The sequence below is a fragment of the Anolis sagrei genome, chromosome 3 (genome assembly GCF_037176765.1).
Source record: "Anolis sagrei isolate rAnoSag1 chromosome 3, rAnoSag1.mat, whole genome shotgun sequence".
NCBI classification, from domain to species: Eukaryota; Metazoa; Chordata; class Lepidosauria; order Squamata; family Dactyloidae; genus Anolis; species Anolis sagrei.
In genome coordinates, this window is record NC_090023.1 from 262,085,316 (window position 1) to 262,110,772 (window position 25,457).

The 25,457-nt window shown below is 42.8% G+C and overlaps 1 protein-coding gene across 2 annotated transcripts in view; it reads left to right on the forward strand.

Annotated features, from left to right (window-relative positions):
• The first annotated feature begins 6,448 nt into the window (after window positions 1-6,448).
• The window catches only part of CLCN2 (chloride voltage-gated channel 2), a 123,257-nt gene continuing 104,248 nt past the window's right edge, over window positions 6,449-25,457 (forward strand). Inside the window, exon 1 of one of the 2 annotated variants that reach the window (XM_060767399.2) lies at window positions 6,449-6,705. In XM_060767399.2, coding sequence (XP_060623382.1) covers window positions 6,652-6,705 — 54 coding nt within the window. In that variant the 5' untranslated portion in view covers window positions 6,449-6,651. The remainder of the gene's footprint in view (window positions 6,706-25,457) is intronic. The other variant, XM_060767400.2, reaches the window with a different exon arrangement.

The following is a 25,457-nucleotide window of genomic DNA, read 5'->3' on the forward strand; positions in this document are numbered from 1 at the left end:
ATGTCTTATTTTCGGGGAAAACAGGGTATGCACGATGGTAGGGCAGAAAGCATAAATACAAATGCAAAGAAAATGCAGAGGAGATTGTGGTGTCTTTGCAAGTCCGCTCTTGCCATTATCACCACATTACACCCCTTTGTGCAATGCTGATATTTTGACCCTGGGTCCTTAGCATGACTTAACTAACTGGATGCCAAATTTTAATCTAAATGTTCAAGACAACATCTATTTAAATTCATTGGAAGCAGCAAAGCAAGAGGCTCCTTCTCAATATGAGTTCAGAGGAAGGAAATGGCAAAACCACTTCTGGGTACTCATTGCTAAGAAAAATCCTACGAAATGCATAAGGTCAATATACGTTGACTGGCAACTTGAAGGAACACACAGAAAATGAGGAAAGCCAACATTTAGCAAGAGAGACAAATAAAGTGGGGGAGAAAGACTGAGAGTGGAAGGAAGGAGCCAACAATATCTGTTTATACTGTTCACAATGTTTGGATATTAAATGAGACTTTTCAACCTGGTACCTAGATATCTAGTACTCGCCAAACTACAATGCCCAGGATTCCACAGCACTGAGCCCTAACATCTAAAGTTGGGAATTGAACAGGGGGAGTGTGTCCCTGCTGGTTCTGCTGGACCTCTCTTCGGCCTTCGATACCGTCGACCATGGTATCCTTCTGAGACGCCTCGCGGGAATGGGCCTTGGGGGTACTGCATTGCAGTGGCTCCAGTCATTCCTCAAGGGTCTTTCTCAGAAGGTGTCTTTAGGGGGCACCTGCTCGACTCCGTGGCCATTGCACTGTGGAGTCCCGCAGGGTTCAGTTTTGTCCCCTATGTTGTTTAACATATACATGAAGCCGTTGGGAGAGATCATCTGGAGTTTTGGGGTGCGATGTCATCTGTACGCAGATGATGTCCAACTCTATCACTCTTTTTCACCTGCCACTAAGGAGGCTGTTCAGGTCATGAACCGGTGCTTGGCCGCTGTCACGGACTGGATGAGGGACAACAGATTGAAACTAAATCCAGACAAGACAGAGGTACTCCTGGTCAGTCGTAAGACTAAACAGGGTACGGGGTTACAGCCTGTGCTGGATGGGGTCACACTCCCCCTAAAAGCACAGGTACGCAGTCTGGGAGTTCTCCTGGATTCATCGCTGAGCCTGGAACCCCAGGTTTCAGCGGTGGTCAGGGGAGCATTCGCACAATTAAAACTTGTGCACCAGCTGCGTCCGTACCTTGGGAAGGCTGACTTGGCCACGGTAGTACACGCTTTGGTTACATCCCGCTTAGATTATTGCAACGCTCTCTACGTGGGGTTGCCTCTGAAGACTGCCCGGAAACTGCAGCAAGTACAACGCGCGGCAGCCAGATTACTAACGGGTGCTGGGTACAGGGAGCATACCACTCCGCTGTTACTCGAACTCCACTGGCTGCCAATTAGCTTCCGAGCACAATTCAAAATGCTGGTGTTAACCTATAAAACCCTAAACGACTCCGGCCCTGTTTACCTCTCCGAACGTATTCTCCCCTACGAACCATCAAGACCACTAAGATCGTCTGGAGGGGCCCTACTCTCGGTCCCACCGCCTGCACAAGCATGGCTGGTGGGGATGAGGGACAGGGCCTTCTCGATGGTGGCCCCTCGACTTTGGAACTCTTTGCCATTAGAGATCAGAACTGCCCCCTCCCTCATGACGTTCAGGAAACTAACAAAGACCTGGTTGTGGAACGCGGCATTTGACAACTGATTTAATTCTTTGCCCACATGAAAGGAGGATGATGAATGGGATTGTGATGGTGTTGGACGACTTGGCTCTTTTAACTGTGATGATAATGTTTTAATGTGTATGGTGCTGATATTTTAATTGTGTAATGAAGTGGCATTGTGTTGTTATTGTATATTCTTTGTATGTTAACACATGTTGTGAACCGGTCCGAATCCCTCTAGAAGGTGAGAGGGTCGGTATATAAAACCTCGAAATAAATAAAAAATAAATAAATAAAGTGATGTCAAATGGCATTCATTCCTCAGTTTAGTATTAATGCCCCTGTTCATTCTATCCCATAGTCTTTAGAAGGCCCAGTCTTTAGTGTTGTCATCATAACATTATCCAAGACCATCTTCTGTGGAAATAAGCGCAACCCTTAGATCTTATCAAGATTTGCATTTCATCAGAAAGTCTCTTGTAGAAAACGAGAGCCTGTGTGTCACATGTGATGGCCGATCACCCTACGGCACATCTCCCCCTTCATTTTGTGGAAGCCACATTATAGATGTGGCTGGTTTTGAAAAGGGACCGTCACGGGGACGATGAAAGGCAGAGCTTTGTAAGGAGGGAGACCCTAAAGAAGGGAGTGTTAGTAGAGGAAGCATAGCTTTCATGTTGCATTTGCCTTATCTCTAAGGCTAAGGGAGAGATTCCTGTCCTAACACCCCCTTCACTGGGGGCTCCCTCCTCACAAAGCTCTGCCTTTCATCCATCCCACAAAAGACAAATTATTGTCGGAAAGAGGAGCCCACCAAATCGGGTCACGGCACTGGGATTAGAAATGGGAAAGCTTTTTTTGCTGATTTCTTATCGCTATTATTATGTGTGACTTCATATGGCAAACTTATCACAGGATTTTATTTGGTAAGATTTGTTCAGAGGCGAGAGAGTGTGACTTGCATGAAGTCATGCAAGGGGTTTCCATGGTTGAGCCTAGTCTCCAGAGTCATAGTCCAATGGCGAGGTGATTTGTCTGAACTCATCTTCATTAACTCTCATCCCACCTCACATGCCTGTTGGGAAGGCAAAAGCAGCGAGAGAACTAAAGCAAAATAATAATAATAATAATAATAATAATAATAATAATAATAACATGTCTGCCTACATTGTTCAGACTGCTGGCAGGCATAATAAGCTTTTAAAAGAGGCTGGATGGCCATCTGTCAGGGGTGATTTGAATGCAATATTCCTGCTTCTTGGCAGGGGGTTGGACTGGATGGCCCATGAAGTCTCTTCCAACTCTTTGATTCTATGATTCTATAATAGCTGATCAAATCCAGGATTACTTAGAGGAAAATAACATCTTGCCAGTAGAACAAAAAGGCAATAAAAGAAGAAGTAGAGGCACGAAAGATCAGCTTCTAATTGACAAAATGATACTGGAGAATTGCAAAAGCCACAAAACAAACTTCTATACAACTTGGATTGATTACAAAAAAAGCATTTTACTCACTGCCACATTGTTGAATTATCAAATGTCTAGATGTCATCGGGGTTTGTGAAAATATTAGAAAGTTCACCGAAAATGCAATGAAACAATGGAAAACTGAGTTGTTTGTGGGCAACGAAAGCTATGGAACTGTTAACATCAAGAGAGGAATTTTCCAAAGCGACTCACTGTCACCACTGCTGTTCATCATTGCAATGATCCACTGTCAGTAATTCTACAGAAAACAAACCTAGGCTATCAAACAGCAAGAAATACACCTGAAATTTCCCACTTGCGATACATGGATGATCTAAAGCTTTATGGAAAATCAGAAACTGAAATCCAGTCACTGATCAACACAGTCAGAATCTTCAGCACTGACATCAGTATGGACTTCAGCCTAGACAAATGTGCCGCAGTGACATTAAAGAAAGGGGAAATTACACACAGGGAGGGTATGGAGATGCCAAACAGACAAACCATAAAATGCAATCAGCCTGAAGCTTATAAATATCTGGGCATACTACAATTGGACAATATCAAGCATGGGCATGTGAAAAATGTGGTCAGCAAAGAATATGTCCAAAGAGTCAGAAAGATTTTGAAGAGCAAATTAAATGGCGGAAATACGATCAAGGCTCTCAACACCTGGGCCATCCCCGTTATTAGATACACTGCTGGAATTGTGAACTGGACGCAAGCAGAGCTGGATGAAAAGCAAGAAAACTGATGACAATCCACTACTCATGACACCTGCGTAGTGATGTCGACAGACTTTACCTGCCCAGAAAATCAGGAGGCAGAGGGCTTCTGCAAGTGAAACAAACCGTAGAAGATGAGAGACATGCACTGGCAGATTATGTGAAAGGCACTCAAGAACCAACATTGAGGGAAGTCAATAGTACTAAACTGCTTCAAGTGCGAAAGACAAAGAGTGAATACCATAAAAACACAATCAAGAGCAGAAGAGAAAACTGACAAAAGAAGGCTCTCCATGGACAGTTCCTGGGAAAAATTGAGAGCCAAATTGACAAAGAAAAAACATAGCTGTGGCTCACAAGTGGAACTTTGAAAAAGGAGACAAAGGAGGGCCCGATTCTGGCAGCCCAAGAACAAGCCATTAGAACCAATGCCATCAAAGCCAGAATTGAAAAGTTGATGACAGAGCCCAAATGTAGACTCTGCAAGGAAGCAGATGAAACAATAGATCACATCCTCAATTGCTGCAAGAAGATTGCGCAGACAGACTACAAGCAGAGGCATAACACCGTTGCTCAGATGATTCATTGGAACTTCTGCCACAAATACCATCTGCCTGTGACAAAGAACTGGTGGGATCACAAGCTGGAAAAAGTCACAGAAAATGAACTTGTCAAACTATTCTGGGACTTCCGAATGAAGACAGATAGAGTTTTGGAGCATAATACTCCTGACCTCAAGATCGTGTTAAAAAACAAAGTATGGATCATTGATGTTGCAATCCCGAGTGACAGCAGGATTGAAGAGAAACAACAGGAAAAGCTGACACGATATGAGGATTTAAAGATCGAATTGCAAAGACTCTGGCACAAACCAGTAAAGGTGATCCCAGTGGTGATCGGCACACTGGGTGCAGTGCCTAAAGACTGTACTTAAACACAATTGGTGCTAACAAAATTACCATCTGCCAGTTGCAGAAGGCCACCTTACTGGGATCTGCACACATTATTCGCCAATACATCACAGTCCTAGACACTTAGGAAGTTTCCGACGTGTGATCCAGTACAACAGCCAGCAGAGTGTCTGCTGTGGACTCAATGGCTTCTCTGCATAATCTGACATGGTGGTTGTGAGAGTGGTCCAGCATTTCTGTGTTCTCCAATAATATGCTGTGTCCAGGTTGGTTCATCAGTTGCTCTGCTATGACTGATTTCTCTGGCTGAAGTAGTCTGCAGCGCCTTTCATGTTCCTTGATTCGTGTTTATATATAATTCCACAGGTATATAAACCCATTGTCCTAATTCCAACAGACCTCACTACATCTGAGGATGCTTGTCATAGATGCAGATGAAACGTCAGGAGAGAATGCCTCTAGAACATGGCCATATAGCCCGAAAAAACCTACAATAACCCAGAATGAATGCAGTTTGACACCACTTTAATTTATTTATTTCATTTATTTCGCATATTTCTACCCCGCCCTTCTCAACCCCCAAGGGGGGGACTCAGGGCGGCTTACAAAAGGCACAATTCGATGCTTACACAAATCTATTTGCAGTAATCTATTCGGGATGTAACAAGAGTGTGGACCACTGTGGCCAGATTTGACTTCCCAAGGTATCTTCCCAAGGTACTTTAGGTGCAATGGGCCAACTTGGGCCCTCCCTCCAGGTGTTTTGGACTTCAACTCCCACAATAGGAGCATAGTGTCTAGATCTAGGGAAGTAATGCTACCCCTGTATTCTGTTTTGGTTAGACCACACCTGGAATATTGTGTCCAGTTCTGGGCACCACAATTCAAGAGAGATATTGACAAGCTGGAATGTGTCCAGAGGAGAGCGACTAAAATGATAAAAGGTCTGGAGAACAAGCCCTATGAGGAGCGGCTTAAGGACCTGGGCATGTTTAGCCTGAAGAAGAGAAGGCTGAGAGGAGATATGATAGCCATGTATAAATATGTGAGAGGAAGCCACAGGGAGGAGGGACCAAGCTTGTTTTCTGCTTCCTTGGAGACTAGGAAGCGGAACAATGGCTTCAAACTACAAGAGAGGAGATTCCATCTGAACATGAGGAAGAACTTCCTGACTGTGAGAGCCGTTCAGCAGGGGAACTCTTTGCTCCAGAGTGTGGTGGAGGCTCCTTCTTCGGAAGCTTTTAAACAGGGGCAGGATGGCCATCTGTCAGGGGTGATTTGAATGCAATATTCCTGCTTCTTGACAGGGGGTTGGACTGGATGGCCCATGAAGTCTCTTCCAACTCTTTGATTCTATGATTCTATGATTCAATGGGCCAACTTGGGCCCTCCCTTCAGGTGTTTTGGACTCCAACTCCCACAATTCCTTGGGCCCGCCCTCCAGGTGTTTTGGACTTCAACTCCCACAATTCCTAACAGCCTACCGGCTGTTAGGAATTGTGGGAGTTGAAGTCCAAAACACCTGGAGGGCGGGCTCAAGCTGGCCCATGCCTGGTGTAGATGCCTCCATAGGAAGAGACAGCGTGGGTAGACCGGGAGAGAGATGGCTTGGGTAGACCGGTGGGACATGCAACCTGGGTAGACCGGGGCCTTTTTGTTCCTTTGGAGGCGGAGCGGCGGTGGGGCCTCTCTCCGCCTCCGGACCTTCCTCGGCCGGCCCGCCCCGTCCCGGGGCGTGGAGAAGGAGAAGGAGAAAGAGGAGGAGGAGGAGGAGGAGAGGAGAGGACCGAGTCGAGGCCAGGGAAGGAGGGAGAGTGGCCGGAGAAGGGGCCGGGATGGCGGCCGACGGGGGCCTGGAGCAGCGGGCGCTGCAGTACGAGCAAACCTTGGTGAGTCCGGCGGGCAACTCTGCGGCGAGGGAGCATGTGCAGAGCGCCCCTTCCTTCCTTCCTTCCCTCTTCCCTTCCTTCCCAAGAGGAGCCTGCCCCACTTGGCTTGGCTTGGATGGAGGCGAATGAATGAAGGATTGATTCCCCTCCAGTCCAAGGCAAACGTGGGCAAACTCCAGCCTTCCCTCCCTCCAGGTGTTTTGGACTTCCAACTCCCACAGTTCTTAGGAATTCCAGAATATCACACCATGGAGCAATCTGAACTGCCACGGCTCAATACTATGGGATCCCGGGATGTGCAGTTTGGTGACTCTTTGCTAGAGAAGACCTTTCGGAAGCTATAACTTCCAGAATAACACATCTCACAGCCAGTGTAGACTAGGCAGAGCAAATAACAAAGCCAGAGGACCTGATGGGATCCCTGCTGAAATCTGTTAGGAATTGTGGGAGTTGAAGTCCAAAACAGTTTTGCAGTGTCAAACTGAATTCAGCCTGCAGTGTAGATGTAGATGTCAAACAGTATCCATTCTACAGTCAGGCTCCATCTGCACTGCCATATAAAATCAGGATTATCTGCTTTGAAACGGATTATATAGCAGTGTAGACCAGGCATGAGCAAACTTCGGCCCTTCAGGTGTTTTGGACTTCAACTGCCACAATGTCTAATATCTACACCATTCCACAATCACTGCCATATAAAATCCGGATTATCTGCTTCAATCTGGATTATATAGCAGTGTAGACCAGGCATGCGCAAACGTCAGCCTTTCAGGTGTTTTGGACTTCAACTGCCACAATTTCTAATATCTACGCCATTCTACAATCACTGCCATATAAAATCCAGATTATCTGCTTTGAACTGGATTATATACCCGTGTAGACCAGGCATGAGCAAACTTCAGTCCTTCAGGTATTTTGGACTTTAATTCCCACAGTTTCTAATATCTACACCATTCTATAGTCAGGCTGCATCTACACTACCATATAAAATCCGGATTATCTGCTTCGAAATGGATTATATACCAGTGTAGACTAGGCATGAGCAAACTTCAGCCCTTCAGGTGTTTTGGACTTCAACTCCCACAGTTTCTAATATCTGCACCATTCTACAGTCAGGCTGCATCTAAATTGCCATAGATCCAGATTATATGATTCGATCTGGATTATATACCAGTGTAGACCAGGCATTAGTAAACTTCAACCCTTCAGGTATTTTGGACTTTAATTCCCACAATTTCTAATATCTGCGCCATTCTACAGTCAGGGTATATCTACACTGCCATATAAAATCCGGATTATCTGCTTCGATCTGGATTATATAGCAGTGTAGACCAGGCATGAGCAAACTTCAGCTCTTCAGTTGTTTTGGACTTCAACTCCCACAATTTCTAATATCTACACTGCAGAATGAATTCGGCTTGACACTGCTTGCACTGCAAATGCTCAATGCCTTTGCTCCATGGTATGTTATTTTGGAAGTTGTAGTTTCCCAAAGATCTTCTCTGGCAAAGTGTCTGGGGTCCTCAGACTCATGTGGAGAAGAGTGCATTTCTTAGGTTGTAGATTGTAGTTTGCCTCCACTTTCACTGGTTTGGAAGTTATCATTTCACAAGGTCTTTAGCCTTTGCTGCCTCTGACAAAGAGTCCCGGGTCCTCACCAAACTGCACATCCCAAGATCCCATAGTATTGAGCGATGGCAGTTCAAAATGCACTCATTTTACAGTGCAGATGCAAACTCTCGGCATGTGGAGATGAGTGCATTTCTTAGGTTGTAGATTGTAGTTTGCCGCTGTGGAAGTTGTCATTTTACAAGGTCTTTAGCTTTTGCTGCAAGAGTGCCAATGCCTGACTGAACTACAAATCTCAGGATTCCTTAGCATGGATCCATGGCAGTGAAAGCAGTATCAAAATATGCTAATTCTATGGTACAGATGCACCCTGGAGATGGGAACCAAAGCTGTGGCTGCTTGAAAGAGTGACAAATGCTGGCTGTGTGCAAGTTGAGTCTCCCTACCTTGCGTCCCACTGTGGGAGGAACAAAGAAACAGTTAATACGTGTTGTCAAAGGATTTCACACCTGAATTTCTGTGAATTTTACGGGCTATCTGGCCATGTTCCAGAAGCATTCTCTCCTGACATTTCACCCACATCTATGACAGGCATCCTCAGAAGTTGTGAGGTCTGTTGGAAACTAGACAAGTGAGGTTTATATATCTGTGGCAGATATATGTTCCAGACAAGAAACAATCAGGGCCAGCTATCGCCTCCCAACACAGAATTATCCCCAGGCAGGAAGCAGCCAGGCTTTGAAGCTGTAAAGCCATTCAATGCTAATCAAAGTGGCCAATTGCAACACTCACACTTGCCTCAAGCAGACAAGAGTCCTTTCTCCCACCCTGGACATTATCCACAGATATATAAAACCCAGAGTCCTCGGTGGCACAGTGGGTTAAAACGCTGAGCTGCTGAGTTTGTTGACTGAAAGGTCGCAGGTTCAATTCTGGGGAGTGGCGTGAGCTTCCGCTGTCAACCCTAGCTTCTGCCAACCTAGCAGTTCAAAAACATGCAAATGTGAGTAGATCGATTGGTACCACTTCAGCGAGAAGGTAACGGCTCTCCATGCAGTCATACTGGCCACATGACCTTGGAGGTGTCTATGGACAACGCCAGCTCTTCGGCTTAGAAATGGAGATGAGCACCACACCCCAGAGACAGACATGACTGGACTTAATGCCAGGGGACAACCTTTACTTTTACCTAGTTTCCAACATACCTCGCAAGATTTGAGGATGCCTGCCATAGATGTGGGCGAAATGTCAGGAGAGAATGCTTCTGGAACATGGTCATACACCCTGGAATACTCACAGCAACCCAAATAGGTAATACAATGACTCCTAAAGTACTCCAAAAATGTCCACATAGGTCACTGGACACAAACTTTGTTTTGTGCACAGAATTATTACAAAGATTGTGTACAGAATTACTTCCAGGCTGTGTGTATCAGCCATATAGGGAACGTAAGTGAATGTCATGTTTAGATATATTTAAATATTCCAAAACCCAAAACACAGAACATTTCTCAAGCATTTCTGATAAGAGATACTCAATCTGTACTACATTTTGAGACAAGACAAGATTAAATGCAGGACTGGTTCTAATGCGGCCGACTCACACTGCTAGCCCTTCTAGGAGGAAGGAAAAAGTTACTTTCCTCTGAATAGGTCAGCAGTCTCTTATCTTTGTAGTGTTGTCCATTCTCTACTGGGAGTCAAGCTCTGTCTTTCATTCCCACATCCCCTGAGATTAAAACAACTCAGATCTGAGCACTGTCTTAAAGGGCAATGTTAAGCCACTAAGTAAAGTTCCTAGTTGGAAGCTTTAGAGCTGGCATTTCTCTCTGCTATTTGGAGGAACCCGGGAGTGTTTACATGTAAAGTGGGTGGAAACCACTTGGACCTCACCCAGCACTTAGAATCATAGAATCAAAGAGTTGGAAGAGACCTCATGGGCCATCCAGTCCAACCCCCTGCCAAGAAGCAGGAATATTGCATTCAAATCACCCCTGACAAATGGCCATCCAGCCTCTGCTTAAAAGCTTCCAAAGAAGGAGCCTCCACCACACTCTGGGGCAGAGAGTTCCACTGCTGAACGGCTCTCACAGTCAGGAAGTTCTTCCTAATGTTCAGATGGAACAAAACTTCAGCTGGGTTTTGCAGTCCTATAACCTGCCGGGCATTGCTGGACTCGAAACCACTCCAAATGAATATCTGCACACTGAAATTATTGCAGCCTGATCCCACTTCAGCTTCCATGGATTTGACATTTTGCAAGAAGTAGTCAGAAAGCAATAATAGTGTAGTTCTAAGGAAGGATTGTATTGGAGAGAGCCATGGAAGTTAAAATGGTATCAAAGTGTTTTAACTGTATAATACGAGTACACAAAGTTGGGATGGGATGCATGTCATCCTACCGGTGTATGGGTACAACTAGTTTGGATGAGGTTTGTGTATTGGTGGGCATGAATTAAGTAACTGAATACACAGATGTCTATAATATGCCAAGAAGAGAAAAGTAGGTATATAGTATATGTAATGGACTATCCACTTCTGTAGAACTTCTCTTAAAGATATTGAATTTGGTAACACTTCACTCAAGTATTACCATACCATTAATTCTCTATTCATTTTAAATAACAATATTGACAGAAAAGGAATTTGAAACACCAAAACACAGTTTTACTACAGACTTGATAATATTCTCAAGTGTTCCAGGAACTCATTCAAGAGCAACTCAACGTTGATATTATTCATATGAAGAATTTGTACTACTGCCACTTTTGTATAATAATACTGATGTAAAGCGTTACTAGAATGTATATCTTGATGTTAAGAGTGTGGTAGGAACTTGATTTAGAGCTTGATGTTAAGAGAGTGTTAGTAACTTGATTTAAAGCTTCTCGAACACTTGAGAATATTATCAAGTCTGTAGTAAAACTGTGTTTTGGTGTTTCAAATTCCCTTTCTGTCAATATTGTTATTTAAAACGAATAGAGAATTAATGGTATGGTAATACTTGAGTGAAGTGTTACCAAATTCAATATCTTTAAGAGAAGTTCTACAGAAGTGGATAGTCCATTACATATACTATATACCTACTTTTCTCTTCTGGGCATTAATTAAGGCCTGCTTCAAACATGCATAGTGAGCATTGCAGAAGGCAATTTTAGAGGCTGGTGAATGGACCTCCTAGCTTTGGCCTCTGTATTAGAAATGAGTAAGGTAAAGGTTTTCCCCTGACGTTGAGTCTAGTCTTTTACAACTCTGTGGGTTGGTGCTCATCTCCATTTCTAAGACGAAGAGCTGGCATTGTCCGTAGACACCTCCAAGGTAATGTGGCCAGCATGACTGCATGGAATAATAATAATAATAATAATAATAATAATAATAATATGACGATATGAGGATTTAAAGATCAAACTGCAAAGACTCTGGCACAAACTAGTCAAGATGATCCCAGTGGTGATTGGCACACTGGGTGCAGTGCCTAAAGACCTTGGCTTGCACTTAAACACAATCAGCGCTGACAAGATTACCATCAGCCAGCTGCAAAAGGCCACTTTACTGGGATCTGCACGCATTCTTCACCGATACATCACAAGTCCTAGACACTTAGGATCAGCACACTGCGTAAAGTGCCTAAAGATCTTGGCCTGCACTTAAACACAATCGGCGCTGACAAGATTTCCATCTGCCAGCTGCAGAAGGCCACCTTACTGGGATCTGCACGCATTCTTCACCGATACACCACAAGTCCTAGACACTTGGGAAGTATCTGACGTGTGATCCAATACAACAGCCAGCAGAGTGATCTTGTTTGCTGTGGACTCATCTTGTTGTGTTTCAAATAATAATAAACTTTATTTATACTCAGCCACCATCTACCCAAAGGGGACTCGGGGTGGCTAACATGAGGCCAAGCCAAGAATTACAGTACAATAAAATAAAATAAAATAAAAACAGCAAATAATGACATCAAAATAAAATACATCAAATAAAATACATCACACAGTCCTCGACACTTGGGAAATGTCCGACGTGTGATCCAATACAACAGCCAGCAAAGTGTCTGCTGTGGACTCATCTTGTTGTGTTTCAAATAATAATAATATGAAATCCAGCATATATATTGCATTTGCTGTGACATACTGTGTTTTTGTGTCAGTAAAATAATAATAATAATAATAATAATAATATTAATCTTTATTTATACCCCACCACCATCTCTCCAAAGGGCTAACAGGAGGCCAAGCCCAGAATTACAGTACAACAAAATAAAATACAAACAGCAAATAATAACATCAAAATAAAATACATCAAATAACAGAAAATGCAAGAAACAGATTATTTATTTATTTTTTTGAAGCATTTATATTCTGCCCTTCTCACCCCGAAGGGGACATATAAACGGCAAACATTCAATGCCGAAACATACTAGACCATACATACACAAAAGCATTAAAACGTGATGAAGAAATAAAATAAAAGCACGGTGGGCAGGCCAAATGCACAGAACAAGATTGATAAAATCCTGGGTGAGATAAGTAAATGGAGAAGTATGTGTCTGTGAGGGTGATCAGAAGGGGCGAACAATGGGATTGGGTCTTTATTAAAGACAAGGGGAAGTGCGTCATGAGAACAGAACTATAGTTGGGACGGACATGATATGGGGATATGTGTTCACTCGTCAAAGGCACAACAGAAGAGCCAGGTTTTTAGGTCTTTCTTAAAGGCTGCCAGGGTGGGGGCTTGCCTAATCTCACTAGATAGCGTGTTTTGAAGCCAAGGGGCCACAAGAAGAGAAGGCTCTCTCCTCATCCTTACAAGTCGCACTTGTGATGGAGGCGGGAGCGAAAGGAGGGCCTCCCCCGAGGATCGAAGAGATCGTGCAGGATTGTAAAAGAAATGCCGTTACCTTCCTGCTGGAAGAACTGCTAGGTTGGCAGAAGCTAGGGCTTACAGCGGGAGCTCACCCCACTCCTGGGATTCAAACCGCCAGTCTTTTGGTCAGCAAGTTCAGCAGATCAACGGTTTAACCCACTGTGCCACCGGGGGCTCTTAGAAATGAGTAATACCAAGCAAATGGATGCCTTTTGAATGAGCATTGACCAAATGAACCCAATAGTTTAAGAGGCAAGTTTGGATGAGATGGGCCTGATTGAGAATATACAGCAGGAATTGGCCAACTTTGGCCCTCCAGCTTAAGCAGCTGAGGGGGAAAAGGAAGGGGTCCGAGCTGTTAGGAATGATGGGAGATGGGAGTTGAAGTCCAAAACACCTGAATTACCAAAGTTTGCCCATGCCTGATATACAGTAAATGCTCAACTAACCATAACCCATGAGGCTTGGTAGCTGCTGAATAAATTTACCATATATACTCGAGTATAAGCCGACCCGAATATATGCCGAGGCAACTAATTTTACCATAAAATTCTAGAAGAACATATAGACTCGAGTATAAGCCGAGGGTGGGAAATGCATCCACTACTAGTAAATTTCAAAATAAAAATAGATTATTGATAAAATTGCATTGATTGAGGCATCAGTAGCTTAAATGTTTTTGAATATTTACATAAAACTGCAAATTAAGAGAAGACTGCCCAACTCTGATTAAACCATTAGTCTAACCTTCTTCAATGTAAATGTCCTTCCAATAATAATGTCTAAAATAATAAATATAATAATAACAGTAATAATAGAGTAAAATAATAAATGTAATAATAATAATAAAGTTAAATTATAAATGTAATAATAATAGAGTAAAATAGTACATGTAATAATAATAATAACAGAGTAAAATAATAAGTAACCTTGACTCGAGTATAAGCCGAGGGGGGCTTTCTCAGCCTAAAAAAGGGCTGAAAAATTAGTCTTATACTCAAGTATATACAGTAGTTTCTGGTTCCTTGGGAGTTAACTATTTAAAATAGGCTTAACTAATTGTGGATTCAGTATTATTTCTTTGATTTTTTTTTTGCTGTCTGCTTGAGAATTCTATGTAATTGAATGTCTCTTGTAAATCACTAAGTTTTAATTTAATTTAACTTAATTCTGGGTTTCTGAGCCCAGTTCAGAGCCCTGGCACTTACCCTTCCAAAAGGCCTACCCAGCTTAGAACCCAAATATCTGCCTGAGAATCACTCCCCATAACAGCCTTCCTGGGATTTGAGACCATTGGGTGACTCTTCTCCAATAACTTTGCTGATGTTGGGGTTTCTGTGAGTATCCAAGCTGTAGGGCTATGCTCCAGAAGCTTTCTCTCCTGATGTTTCACCCAAATCTATGGCAGACCTCACAACCTCTGAGGATGCCTGCCATAGATATAGGTGAAACGTCAGGAGAGAAAGCTTCTGGAACATGGCCATACAGCTCGAAAAACTCACAGCAACCCAGTGATTCCAGCCATGAAAATCTTCGACAACACATTTGCTGATGTTATGTATGGATTACTCAGTATTGCTGCCTTCTTTAGACACTTTCGTCCATCCAAAATGTTGTAGCCAGATTGCTGACCCAGTTTGGTTACAGAATGCATGTAATTCCCATGTTGCAACAACTTTACTTATCAATTTCAACACAAAACTCTCCTGGTTATGACCTTTAAAGCTTCCTCTCTGGCTTGAGCCCAGACTGACTGAAATCCAGTGCCAGTAGTGCCAACTCAAAACTTTTTTTGTTCAGCGAAGTATTTTAATCAACTGATTTACTCAGATTTATTGATTACGCAGCCTTTCATTTGTTGTAAGATTTGTCTTACGGTTTTGGTGGTTTAAATTATATTCTACTGGTTTATATTGGAAAGAACAGGCTGGGAGTTTTAAATGTTCTAGACCCTTCCAGACAGGCCCTCTATCCCAGGATCGGATCTCAGGTTTTCGGCTTCGAACTGAATTATATGAATCTGCATAGCCTGATAATCTGGAATAAACAGAAAAACCTGGGATTTTTTTTTATTGTGTCAGAAGCGACTTGAGAAACTGCAAGTCGCTTCTGGTGTGAGAGAATTGGCTGTCTGCACAGACGTTGCTCAGGGGACGCCCGTATGTGTTACCATCCTGTGGAAGGCTTCTCTCATGATCCTGCATGGGAAGCTGGAGCTGACAGACAGGAGCTCACCCCATCTCACAGATTCAAACTGCTGATCTTCAAGTCAGCAGTTCAGCTGGCATAATAGAGCTTATAAAACTTATTTATTTAGGCTGGCATTTGAATCTTGTTGATTGAAATTTTTCTTTGATTTTAAATGTAATGTATTGCATATGTATATTGTAAACCGCTCCAAGCCTTCGGGGAGTGGCAGTATATAAAATTGATTAATAAATAAATAAAAATAAGGGTTTAACCCATTGCGCCACCACGGCTCCACCTGGGATCAGATCCTGGGGTATAGGGCCCGTTTGGAACGGCCCCTAATGATGATGATGATGATGATGATGATGTTATATGCCGCTTTTCTCCCATAGTGGGGACTTAAAGTGAAAAACATGTAAATAAAATTTAAAAACATTGTTTTAAAAAAATCTGAGAAAACACTAATAGAAATTTCTAGGTTTTCCGGTGCAACTGTATGGGTAATCTCTGCTAAAAAGTCACACTGGAGGACCAACAAATGCTTTAACTCTATCTATGTATAATTATCTGAATTGTTTGTGCATAGACCGACACTGAAAGTTTGCCACATATGTATGTTCTGTGATCCGCCCTGAGTTCCCTTCGGGGTGAGAAGGGTGGAATATAAGTACTGTAAATAAATAAATAAAATAATCTTTAAGGCTCCTGGTCCTCCAGTGCAACTCTATAGGAGACCTAGAGATTCCTAGAAAGAACATATTAATCAAATCTGCAAATAATCAAATCCATGAAAGTGAAACACACACCTATGGAGGACTTCGTATACTGCTTATTCAAACATGGACGTATTTGCCAAGTTGGCTTGAATAAGTCATGTCCCCGGAATGGGGAACATATGCTCTTAAGGTGTATCTACACTTAGAATTAATGCAGTTTGACACCACTTTGAATACTGTAGCTTAATGCTATGGAATTCTGGGGTTTGGGGTTTGGTGAGGCACTAGCACTTTCGGGAAGAAAATGACATTCCCCATCAGGCCCGTAGCCAGGATTTTGATTCGGGGGGTGCTGAGTTTGATTCGGGGGGGGGGGGTGAGTTTCATTCAAAGGGGGGGGGGTGAGGATCTACCCTACCAAACCTTCTGTATCGTTATCCCAATAGCCCCATGCATATGGGATATAGTGATCATGATATGAATAAACATAACAGTTTAAATAATGTACCAGTAAGGTGGACCACCCTGAGAATTGGAGGGGGGGGGGCTGAAGCCCCTCAAGCCATGGTTTCAGAGCATTGAAAATACTGTCTAATTGCATTAATTCTACAGTGTAGATGCACCCTGAAGTGGACTGGTTGCTTGTGAGTTTTCTATTTAGCATTGGTTTGAAAGAGAGCAGTGGCATGGATGGGAATAGAAATGCAAAATGTAAAATGATCAGGGTAGTTGATGCCGTCGGGATATTTGTGTGGAATTATTTCGCCATAGAGAAAATTGAGTTATATGCAACATTCCTTTTAATTATTTTAGGCGCATAAAATGCTTCATTCATAACCTTGCTCATAATATTGCAATGCTGGCCATGTTTGTGAAGATTTTCAGAAAGAAAAGCATCCATTTTGTATAAGGAAAACTATGAACATGTTCTACTGTAAAGCCAAAGGGATACATTCCTGCACCCAAGTGTTACCTATGTGCATGGATGTTTGCCATCTGAGAAGTAGGAAAAAAGAGGGAAAAGAGACTGCAGGTTTTGTATCGTTCAGAGAGAAATGCAGTTAAGGTGGACAGAATCTTTGAACCGAATGTTTAGCTCAGCACTAAGCATACAACGCTTTCCATGATGTATCATCCCGAGAAACAGTTTCCCTCCCAAATGTTCCTTTCAGGAAACTGACAGCACCAACATGGGTGAAATGCATCCAGTGTAGTTTACTGAGCAGATGCCTCACTAAACTACAACTTTGCCAAAGTGGTGTCAAGCCACTTTAATTCTACAGTGTAGATCAGTGGTTCCCTTGAGCACTTGACCAGGGACCACCTTCCAACATTAATACCAAAAAAGGGTTACAAAACAGTTTTTGGTCAACTTTAGATTTGGTTTGGTTATTTGGGGTTCTGGTTGAGAAAATTCCATTGAATAGAGCACATCAGCTCTAGTTTCTGATACAGAACATATACTATCCAGTAGTCGCCATCTGCTCGCCCACAGAAAACCATATTTAATAATCTAGAGTTGATGTGGTAGTAGTAATCTTTCATGGGTAGTCAGCTTCTCCCCTACCGACATCCCTGTTGCCTTGACACTATAAGAGGGTTTCGTGAGATCAGTTGCTCTCATTGCCGTGTGGTTCCAAGGCAATGGTGTAGTAATGGGGAGGCTGCGGACCATATTTTTGTTCTTGCAGACCATTGGCAGGCCAACAGACCACAGGTTGGGAACCACTGGTGTAAATGCATCCTCGGTGAGATGTTATCTATTTTGGATTGTGCTGTCATGTACAAAACTCCATGAAACAGAGTTGCCAGTGGTGGATGTGGATGTGTGAGCTTTTGGATAGAGCTGTTATAAAGGCCATTTGTTTGTCACATTTGTATCTGTTTCTCCAAAAACTCAAAGTTGTATACATACATAACACTATGTAACACATTTTTTGTTCCTGGGTTATGAATGCCTTTTCCAAGTTGTTTCTATCATAAAAACATGGAAAGCTTAAATGGTGCCAAACCGCATTAATTCTATAGTTAGATGCACCATCTTAAAGTAGTTACAAAGAGAGAGTGCCCTTTTGGTTGGGGAATATTTCCCCTTCTTAGAGTGGCTGGCATGGAGCACTTTCACACTACACAATTATACCTCAATGATGATGATGATCGTTTCTAATTTGGATTGTCCGTAAGTTTTTTGGGCTGTATGGCCATGTTCCCGAAGCATTCTGTCCTGACGTTTCGCCTGCATCTATGGCAGGCAATCTCAGAGGTTGTGAGGTCTATTGGAAACTACGAAAATTGGGTTTATAAATCTGTGGAATGTCCAAGGTGGGAGAAAGAACTCTTGTCTGTTGGAGGTAGATGTGAATGTTTCAATTGGCCACTATTGGTTTCTATTTTGCTTGTATCTTGTGGCAGCCAAGATGCAAAACGGCTGCAACAAATTCTACTTTAATTGTCATGTCTGCACCCAATGGAAACCTGGGATTTGTAGTTTGATTAGAGGCACGAGAGTTCTCTGGCTGAGAATTCCAGGCGTTCCCTCCTAAACCACACATTCCTGGATTGCATAGGACAAAACCATGGGGTTTAAAGTGGAATCATTGTGTTGTAATCATACTTTGAAAGCCTCCCGGGGCTTACACTGCTGTCTTTTTATTGCTGCATAACAGTCTTTGTATTTTTCCATTGTTTTTATGCCCTAGCCTGTTGCTAATAATATTATCAGCTATTGGAAAACCTTTCTGAACATCAGATTTGACTGGATTAATAGGAAAATATTTTAGGTACTTTGTATGGTGGGCTATGGAGAGAGATGGGACGTCCCCAACGGAAAGATTTTTGGCCCAAGAATACTAAAATATTTAGAAAGGATATATTTTGTTGTATCTGACTAAATCAAACTGTGGATACCAATTGGACTGATACAGCAGTTTTACAGGACTTCTTAGGTAGACATGCATGAGATTTGCTATTCAGGTAGCAGAGCTATAATTGCAAGCTATTACGGCTAAAGCAATTTAAAGAATTACATGCTATTTTGAGGAATACGTCACTTCCAGAGTTAAGCATTTAAACATGAAATAAAAGGTTGTTAAGACAGGCAAAGAAAACAGATTGTACAGAACTTCAGCTTTTGAAGGAAGTATAGATCTAAATTCCCAGAAAACTGTTCTGAAAACGTCTGTGCAAAGTGTGCTGTGCAAGCTTCTTTAAAAGAAAAGAATTGCTTTTTCAAAATCCTGATGCAATCCAAGGCCCATAATTGGTGTGTCCCCTTAATTAACCAATTATGAGGGCTCAAGAAGGCTAAAGATCTTGTACAACTACAACTCCCAGGATTCCATAGCATTGAGTCATCACAATTAAAGTGGTTCAAACTGCATTAATTCAACAATGTAAATGCAGCTTGAATCTATGCAGTCAGGTAATGTTTTTGCCTGAACCATTTAGCTTGGAAATGTTGCTTGAGAATTTTGGTTTTGGTTCCCAACATAACCATATTTGATAATCTAGAGCAGTGGTTCTCAACCTTCCTAATGCCGCGACCCCTTAATACAGCGCCTCACGTTGTGGTGACCCCCAACCATAAAATTATTATTATTGCTACTTCCTAATTGTAATTGTGTTACTGTTATGAATCATAATGTAAATATCTGAAATGCAGGATGTATTTTCATTCACTGGACCAAATTTGGCACAAATACCCAACAACAGCACTCCATGCTGTCATGTCAGCCACATACCTTGGAGGTGCCTATGGGCTCTTTGGCCTAGAAATTGAGCACCAACTCCCAGAGCTGGACATGACTGGACTTAATGTCAGGGGAAAACTTTTACCTTACCTTACCCAATATGCCCACATTTGAACACTGGTGAGGTTGGAGGGAGAATTAATTATGTCATTTGGGAGTTGTAGTTGCTGGGATTTATAGTTCACCTACAATCAAAGAGCATTTTGAACTCCACCAATGATGGAATTGGACCAAACTTGACACACAGAACTTCCACGACCAACGAAAAATATTGGAAGGGTTTGGTGAGCACTGACCTTGAGTTTTGGAGTTGTAGTTCACCTGCATCCAGAGAACATTGCAGACTCAAACAATGATGGATCTGGACCAAACTTGGCACGGATACTCAATATGCCCCAATGTGAACACTGGTGGAGTTTGGAGGTAACAGACCTTGGCATTTGGGAGCTACTGGGATGTATAGCTCCCCTGCCATCAAAGCGATTGGAAAGGTGTGCGGGGGGTGGGCAGAGAGGCTGCACTCATGGCAAGGCTATGAGCGCAGCCCTCCGCCTCACCCCTGTGCCCTTCTGAACTCGGAAAGGTGCGGGTGACGGGCAGCTCTCCCTTGCCCAAACTGCAAGGGTCAGCAGCCATTTTGGCGGGAGCGGGGCCAACCAAGGTAGCTTCGCGATCCCCGAAAATGGTCCAACGACCTTCCTGGGGGTCGCAACCCCCAGGTTGAGAACCGTTGATCTAGAGCTAATGTGGTAGTAGTAATCTTTCATAGGTAGTCAGTCTCTCCTATCCTGACATTCCTGTTGTCTCGGCATTATAAGAGGGTTTTGCAAGACCAGTCGCTCTCATTTCTGTGTAGCAACAGTGTAGTAATGATGAGGCCACAGATCATATTTTCGTTCTTGTGGACCACTAATGGTCCATGGACCACAGGTTGGAAACCATTGATCTACACACTATAGAATGGATGCATTTTGATACCACTTTAACTACCATGTTTCAATGCAGTTCAATTATGGGAGATGTGAAGATTTTTAGCTTTGTCTAAAGGGGTTGGTGTCTAACTAAATTGCAACTCCCATGTTTCCACAGAACTGAGCCAAGGCAGTTAAACTTTATTAATTCTTCAGGGTAGATGCAACATATCTATGTGTTTCTTCTTGGAGGCACTAACTTTTAATTGTCAGGCATTCATTTCCCATTATAGGGAATGCTTGAAAAAGTAGTGTTATCCTACAGTTCTTCTACATCAATGTGCTGGCGAAGGCTTTCATAGCCAGAATCACTGGATTGTTATAGGGTTTTTGGGCTGTACGGCCATGTTCCAGAATCATTCTCTCCTGACGTTTCACCTGCATCTATAGCAGAGGCTGTGAGGTCTCTTGGAAACTAGGAAAATTGGGTTTATATATCAGTGGAAAGTCCAGGGTGGGAGAAAGAACTCTTGTCCATTGGAGCTAGGTGTTAATGTTTCAATTGGCCACCTTGACTAGCATTTGATGCCCTGACATTTTTTAGATGTGGCTTGTTCCTGCCTAGGAGAATCTTTTGTTGAGAGGTGACGGGTTGAGCCTGATTGTTTTTGTCTGGGTTTCCCTGTGTTTGAGTTTTGTTCTTTATTTACTGTTATAATTTTAGAGTTTTTTAATACTGGTAGCCAGATTTTTTCATGGTTTCTTCTTTTCTGTTGAAATTGTCCACATGCTTGTGGATTTCAATGGCTTTTCTGTGTAGCCTGACATGGTAGTTGTTAGAGTAGTCATGAAGTGGTAGATTTTATAACCTTTGAGACCATCCGTCACTGCATTTCTGTGTTCTCAAATAATATGCTGTGTCCAGGTTGGTTCAACAGGTGCTCTGCTATGGCTGACTTCTCTGATTGAATTAGTCTACAGTGCCTTTCATGTTCCTTGATTTGTGTTTGGGCGCTGCATTTGGTGGTCCCTATGTAGGCTTGTCCACAGCTGCATGGCATACGGTAGACTCCTGCTGAAGTGAGAGGCTTCCTCTTGTCCTTTGCTGAACGTAGCATTTGTTGGATTTTCTTAGTGGGTCTGTAGATTGATTGTAGCTTGTGTTTCATCATCAGCATCCCTATGTGGAAGCTGATGAGGAAACACATGTCATGGGTTGTTGTAGGTTTTTACGGGCTATACGGCCATGTTCTGGAGGCTATATGGCCATATAGCCCGGAAAAACCTACAACAACCCATGGATTCCGGCCATGAAAGCCTTCGACAATACAAACACATGTCACATTGTATTGTCGAAGGCTTTCATGGCTGGAATCACTAGGTTCTTGTGGATTTTTTCGGGCTATAGAGCCATGTTCTAGAGGCATTTCTCCTGACGTTTCGCCTGCATCTATGGCAAGCATCCTCAGAGGTGTGAGGTCTGTTGGAAGTAGGAAAAATGGGTTTATATATCTGTGGAATGGCTGGGGTGGGGCAAGGAGCTCTTTCCTGCTGCAGTTAGGTGTGAATGTTTAGCTGATCACCTTCATTAGCATTTGAAGGCCTGCCTGAGCCTGGGAAAATCTGTTGCTGGGAGGTGTTAATCTGTGCCTGGTTTTTTCCTCTCTGTTGTTTAGCTGTTATAATTTTAGAGTTTTTTAATACTGGTAGCCATGCTTGTGGATTTCAATGGCTTCTCTGTGTAGCCTGGCATGGTGGTTGTGAGAGTGGTCCAACATTTCTGTGTTCTCCAATAATATGCTGTGTCCAGGTTGGTTCATCAGGTGCTCTACTATGGCTGACTACTATGGTTGAAGTAGTCTGCAGTGCTTTTCATGTTCCTTGATTTGTGTTTGTGTGCTGCGTTTGGTGGTCACTCTGTAGACTTGTCCACAGCTGCATGGTATATGGTACCAGAGTTGACAGGATCCCTCTTGTCCTTTGCTGAACATAGCATTTGTTGAATTTTCTTTGTGGGTCTGTAGATAGTTTGTAGCTTGTGTTTCTTCATCGGCATCCTTATGTGGAAGCTGATGAGGAAACACTTTGTACTGTCTGATTTGACTCTTTCTCTCTACTAGAAGACCTCATGTAATCCCTGGTATCTTCTCCTAAATTTTGCTCCTCTATCTTTCTTCTCACGAACATCCTAAATTTGTTCCCCACATGTGTGTGACTTGTGCTGCTTATTTCCATCACGCCTCAACCCTTTCCCACATAATTCCATGTTAACACCATGCAAACGCTTACTGGTTGGCAATGTTCTCTCCCAAGCATGCAGCATCAAACCTTCTTTAAACAGATTTAGCTCCTTTAATCTTCCTTTGTAGTCGGCCCCTCCGGCTCCGTAATAATTTTGTAGCTGTGGGCATGTGTGATTTCCTGCTGTCACGGCTTGGATTTCTGTTCCTTTCTGAGATTCCCTTCACACTCCTCCATCTCAGCGCTGCATTGCCACCCTCCCTTAATAAATGCCAGAGGCCTGGTTTTTGCATCTTCTGCTCTTCAATCTTGCTTGTTATCTCCAGCGCTCAAGGCCAGTTTGTACCGTCAGCATAAATCGAGAGGCAAAAGCTATTTGTGGATTGTACTGCTCTGCACGAGAGGCAACAGTGGCATATAGCAATTAAAGCAATAGATTGAGGGTACTTTTGCAGTATATCATTATAGAGCTCCAGTTACACTTCATGCATCCAATGGACTCCTGGGGTTGATAGCTTGGTGAAACACTAGAGCAGGGGTTCTCAAACTTCCTCATGCTGCGACCCCTTAATACAACTCATGTTGTTGTGACCCCCAACCATAAAATTATTTTCCTTCCTACTTCATAACTGTCATTTTGCTACTGTTACCAATCGTAATGTAACTATCTGATACGCAGGATGGATTTTCATTCACTAGACCAAATTTGGCACAAATACCCGATACAAATTTGAATTCTGGTGGGGTTGGGGGGTGATTTTGTCATTTGGGAGTTGTGGTTGCTGGGATTTGTGGTTCACCTGCTATCAAAGAGCATTCCGAACTCTACTAACAATGGAATTGAACCAAACTTGGCACACAGAACTCCCATGGCAAACAGAAAATATTGGAAGGGTTTGGTGGGCATTGACCTTTTTGTTTTGGAGTTGTAGTTTGCCTAAATCCAGAGAGCACTGTGGACTCAAACGATGATGGATCTGGACCAAACTTGGCACGAATACTTAATATGCCCAAAAGTGAACACTGGTGGAGTTTGGGGAAAATTGTCCTTGTCATTTTGAGAGTTGTAGTTGCTGGGATTTGTAGTTCACCTACTATCAAAGAGCATTCTGAACCCCACCAATGACAGAATTGGGCCAAACTTCCCACATAGAACCCCCATGACCAACAGAAAATACTGTGTTTTCTGGTGGTCTTTAGTGACCCCTCTGACATTCCTTCGTGACCCCTCTAGGTGTCCCGACCCCCAGATTGAGAACCACTGTACTAGAGCTCTCCAGCTGAGAATGCACAAGATCCTTCCCTAAACTGCAAATCCCAGGATTATATAGGAGAAAACTATGGTAAATAAAGTGGAACACAGTGCTATATCTGTCTACTATTAAAAGGCCACAGGACTGAGACCTGGAGTGGATCTACACTGTAGAATTAATTCAGTTTGACGCCAATTTACATTTACATTTTTTGTCTCAACAAAGTGCTCATACTCAAATATAGAAAAGTTTTCCAGCTCTCGAATAGAGAATTTCCTTATATTATAGGATACCGAGTTTTGTAAGGGTCAGGCATTTCAATCCTCAAGGAATATCTCATATAATAAAAGACAGAGTGGTTACATTTCTCCAAAAATGCTTTTCATTCTTGTTTTCTTCCTGGCCTTGTTGTTGTTGTTGTTGTTGTTGTTGTTGTTGTTGTTGTTGGTTTTGGGAAGGGGCTACAAGATTTTCTGAAATCCCACTGCCTTTTAAATGAAGTTTTCTTACATATACCATAAAGTCTATTTCTTTTAAAGGAGTCAAATAGTGACATGAAGGCAACGTAAACTCCCAAGGGCCATGTTTGTGGTCCATGAACCCCACCAAAGTTTTTTCTGATGCCTGCCTGAACCCTCATTCTTTCCAGACAAGGCAATCAGAACTGGGAGTGTTATGTTTTCCAGGGTCACTGAACCACCAACTTCCTCCAGCACCCAAAAATAGGAAACCAAATAGGAAGTGAACATCTGGCTACTTCCTTTTTTCAGACACTTTCAGGCTTGCTGCCAGTAGCGGTCTTCAGCTCTTTGGAAGCTGCTCACCTCTGATGTATGCATTACATACATAAATTTTCCCCTATATTAATGCACATATATGTATATTTATATTCAATTATATGTGTTAGAGGGCTCGTGGTGGCACAGCAGGTTAAACCACTTATCTGCAAACCTTACTGACTGGAAAGTCGGCGGTTCGAATCTGTGGGATGGAGTGAGCTTCCATTGTTAGCCCCAGCTTCTGCCAACCTAGGAGTTCAAAAACATGCAAATGTGAGCAGATCAGTAGGTCTTTGATGGTAAGTCACGCCGACCACATGACCTAGGAGGCATCTATGGACAATGCTGGCTCTTTGACTTAGAAATGGAGATGAGCACCATCCTCCATAGTCCGACCCAACTAGACTTAACCTCAAGGGGAAACCTTTACCTATATGTGTTAAGGTTACCAGAGTGAAAACAGGAGGTGGCTACT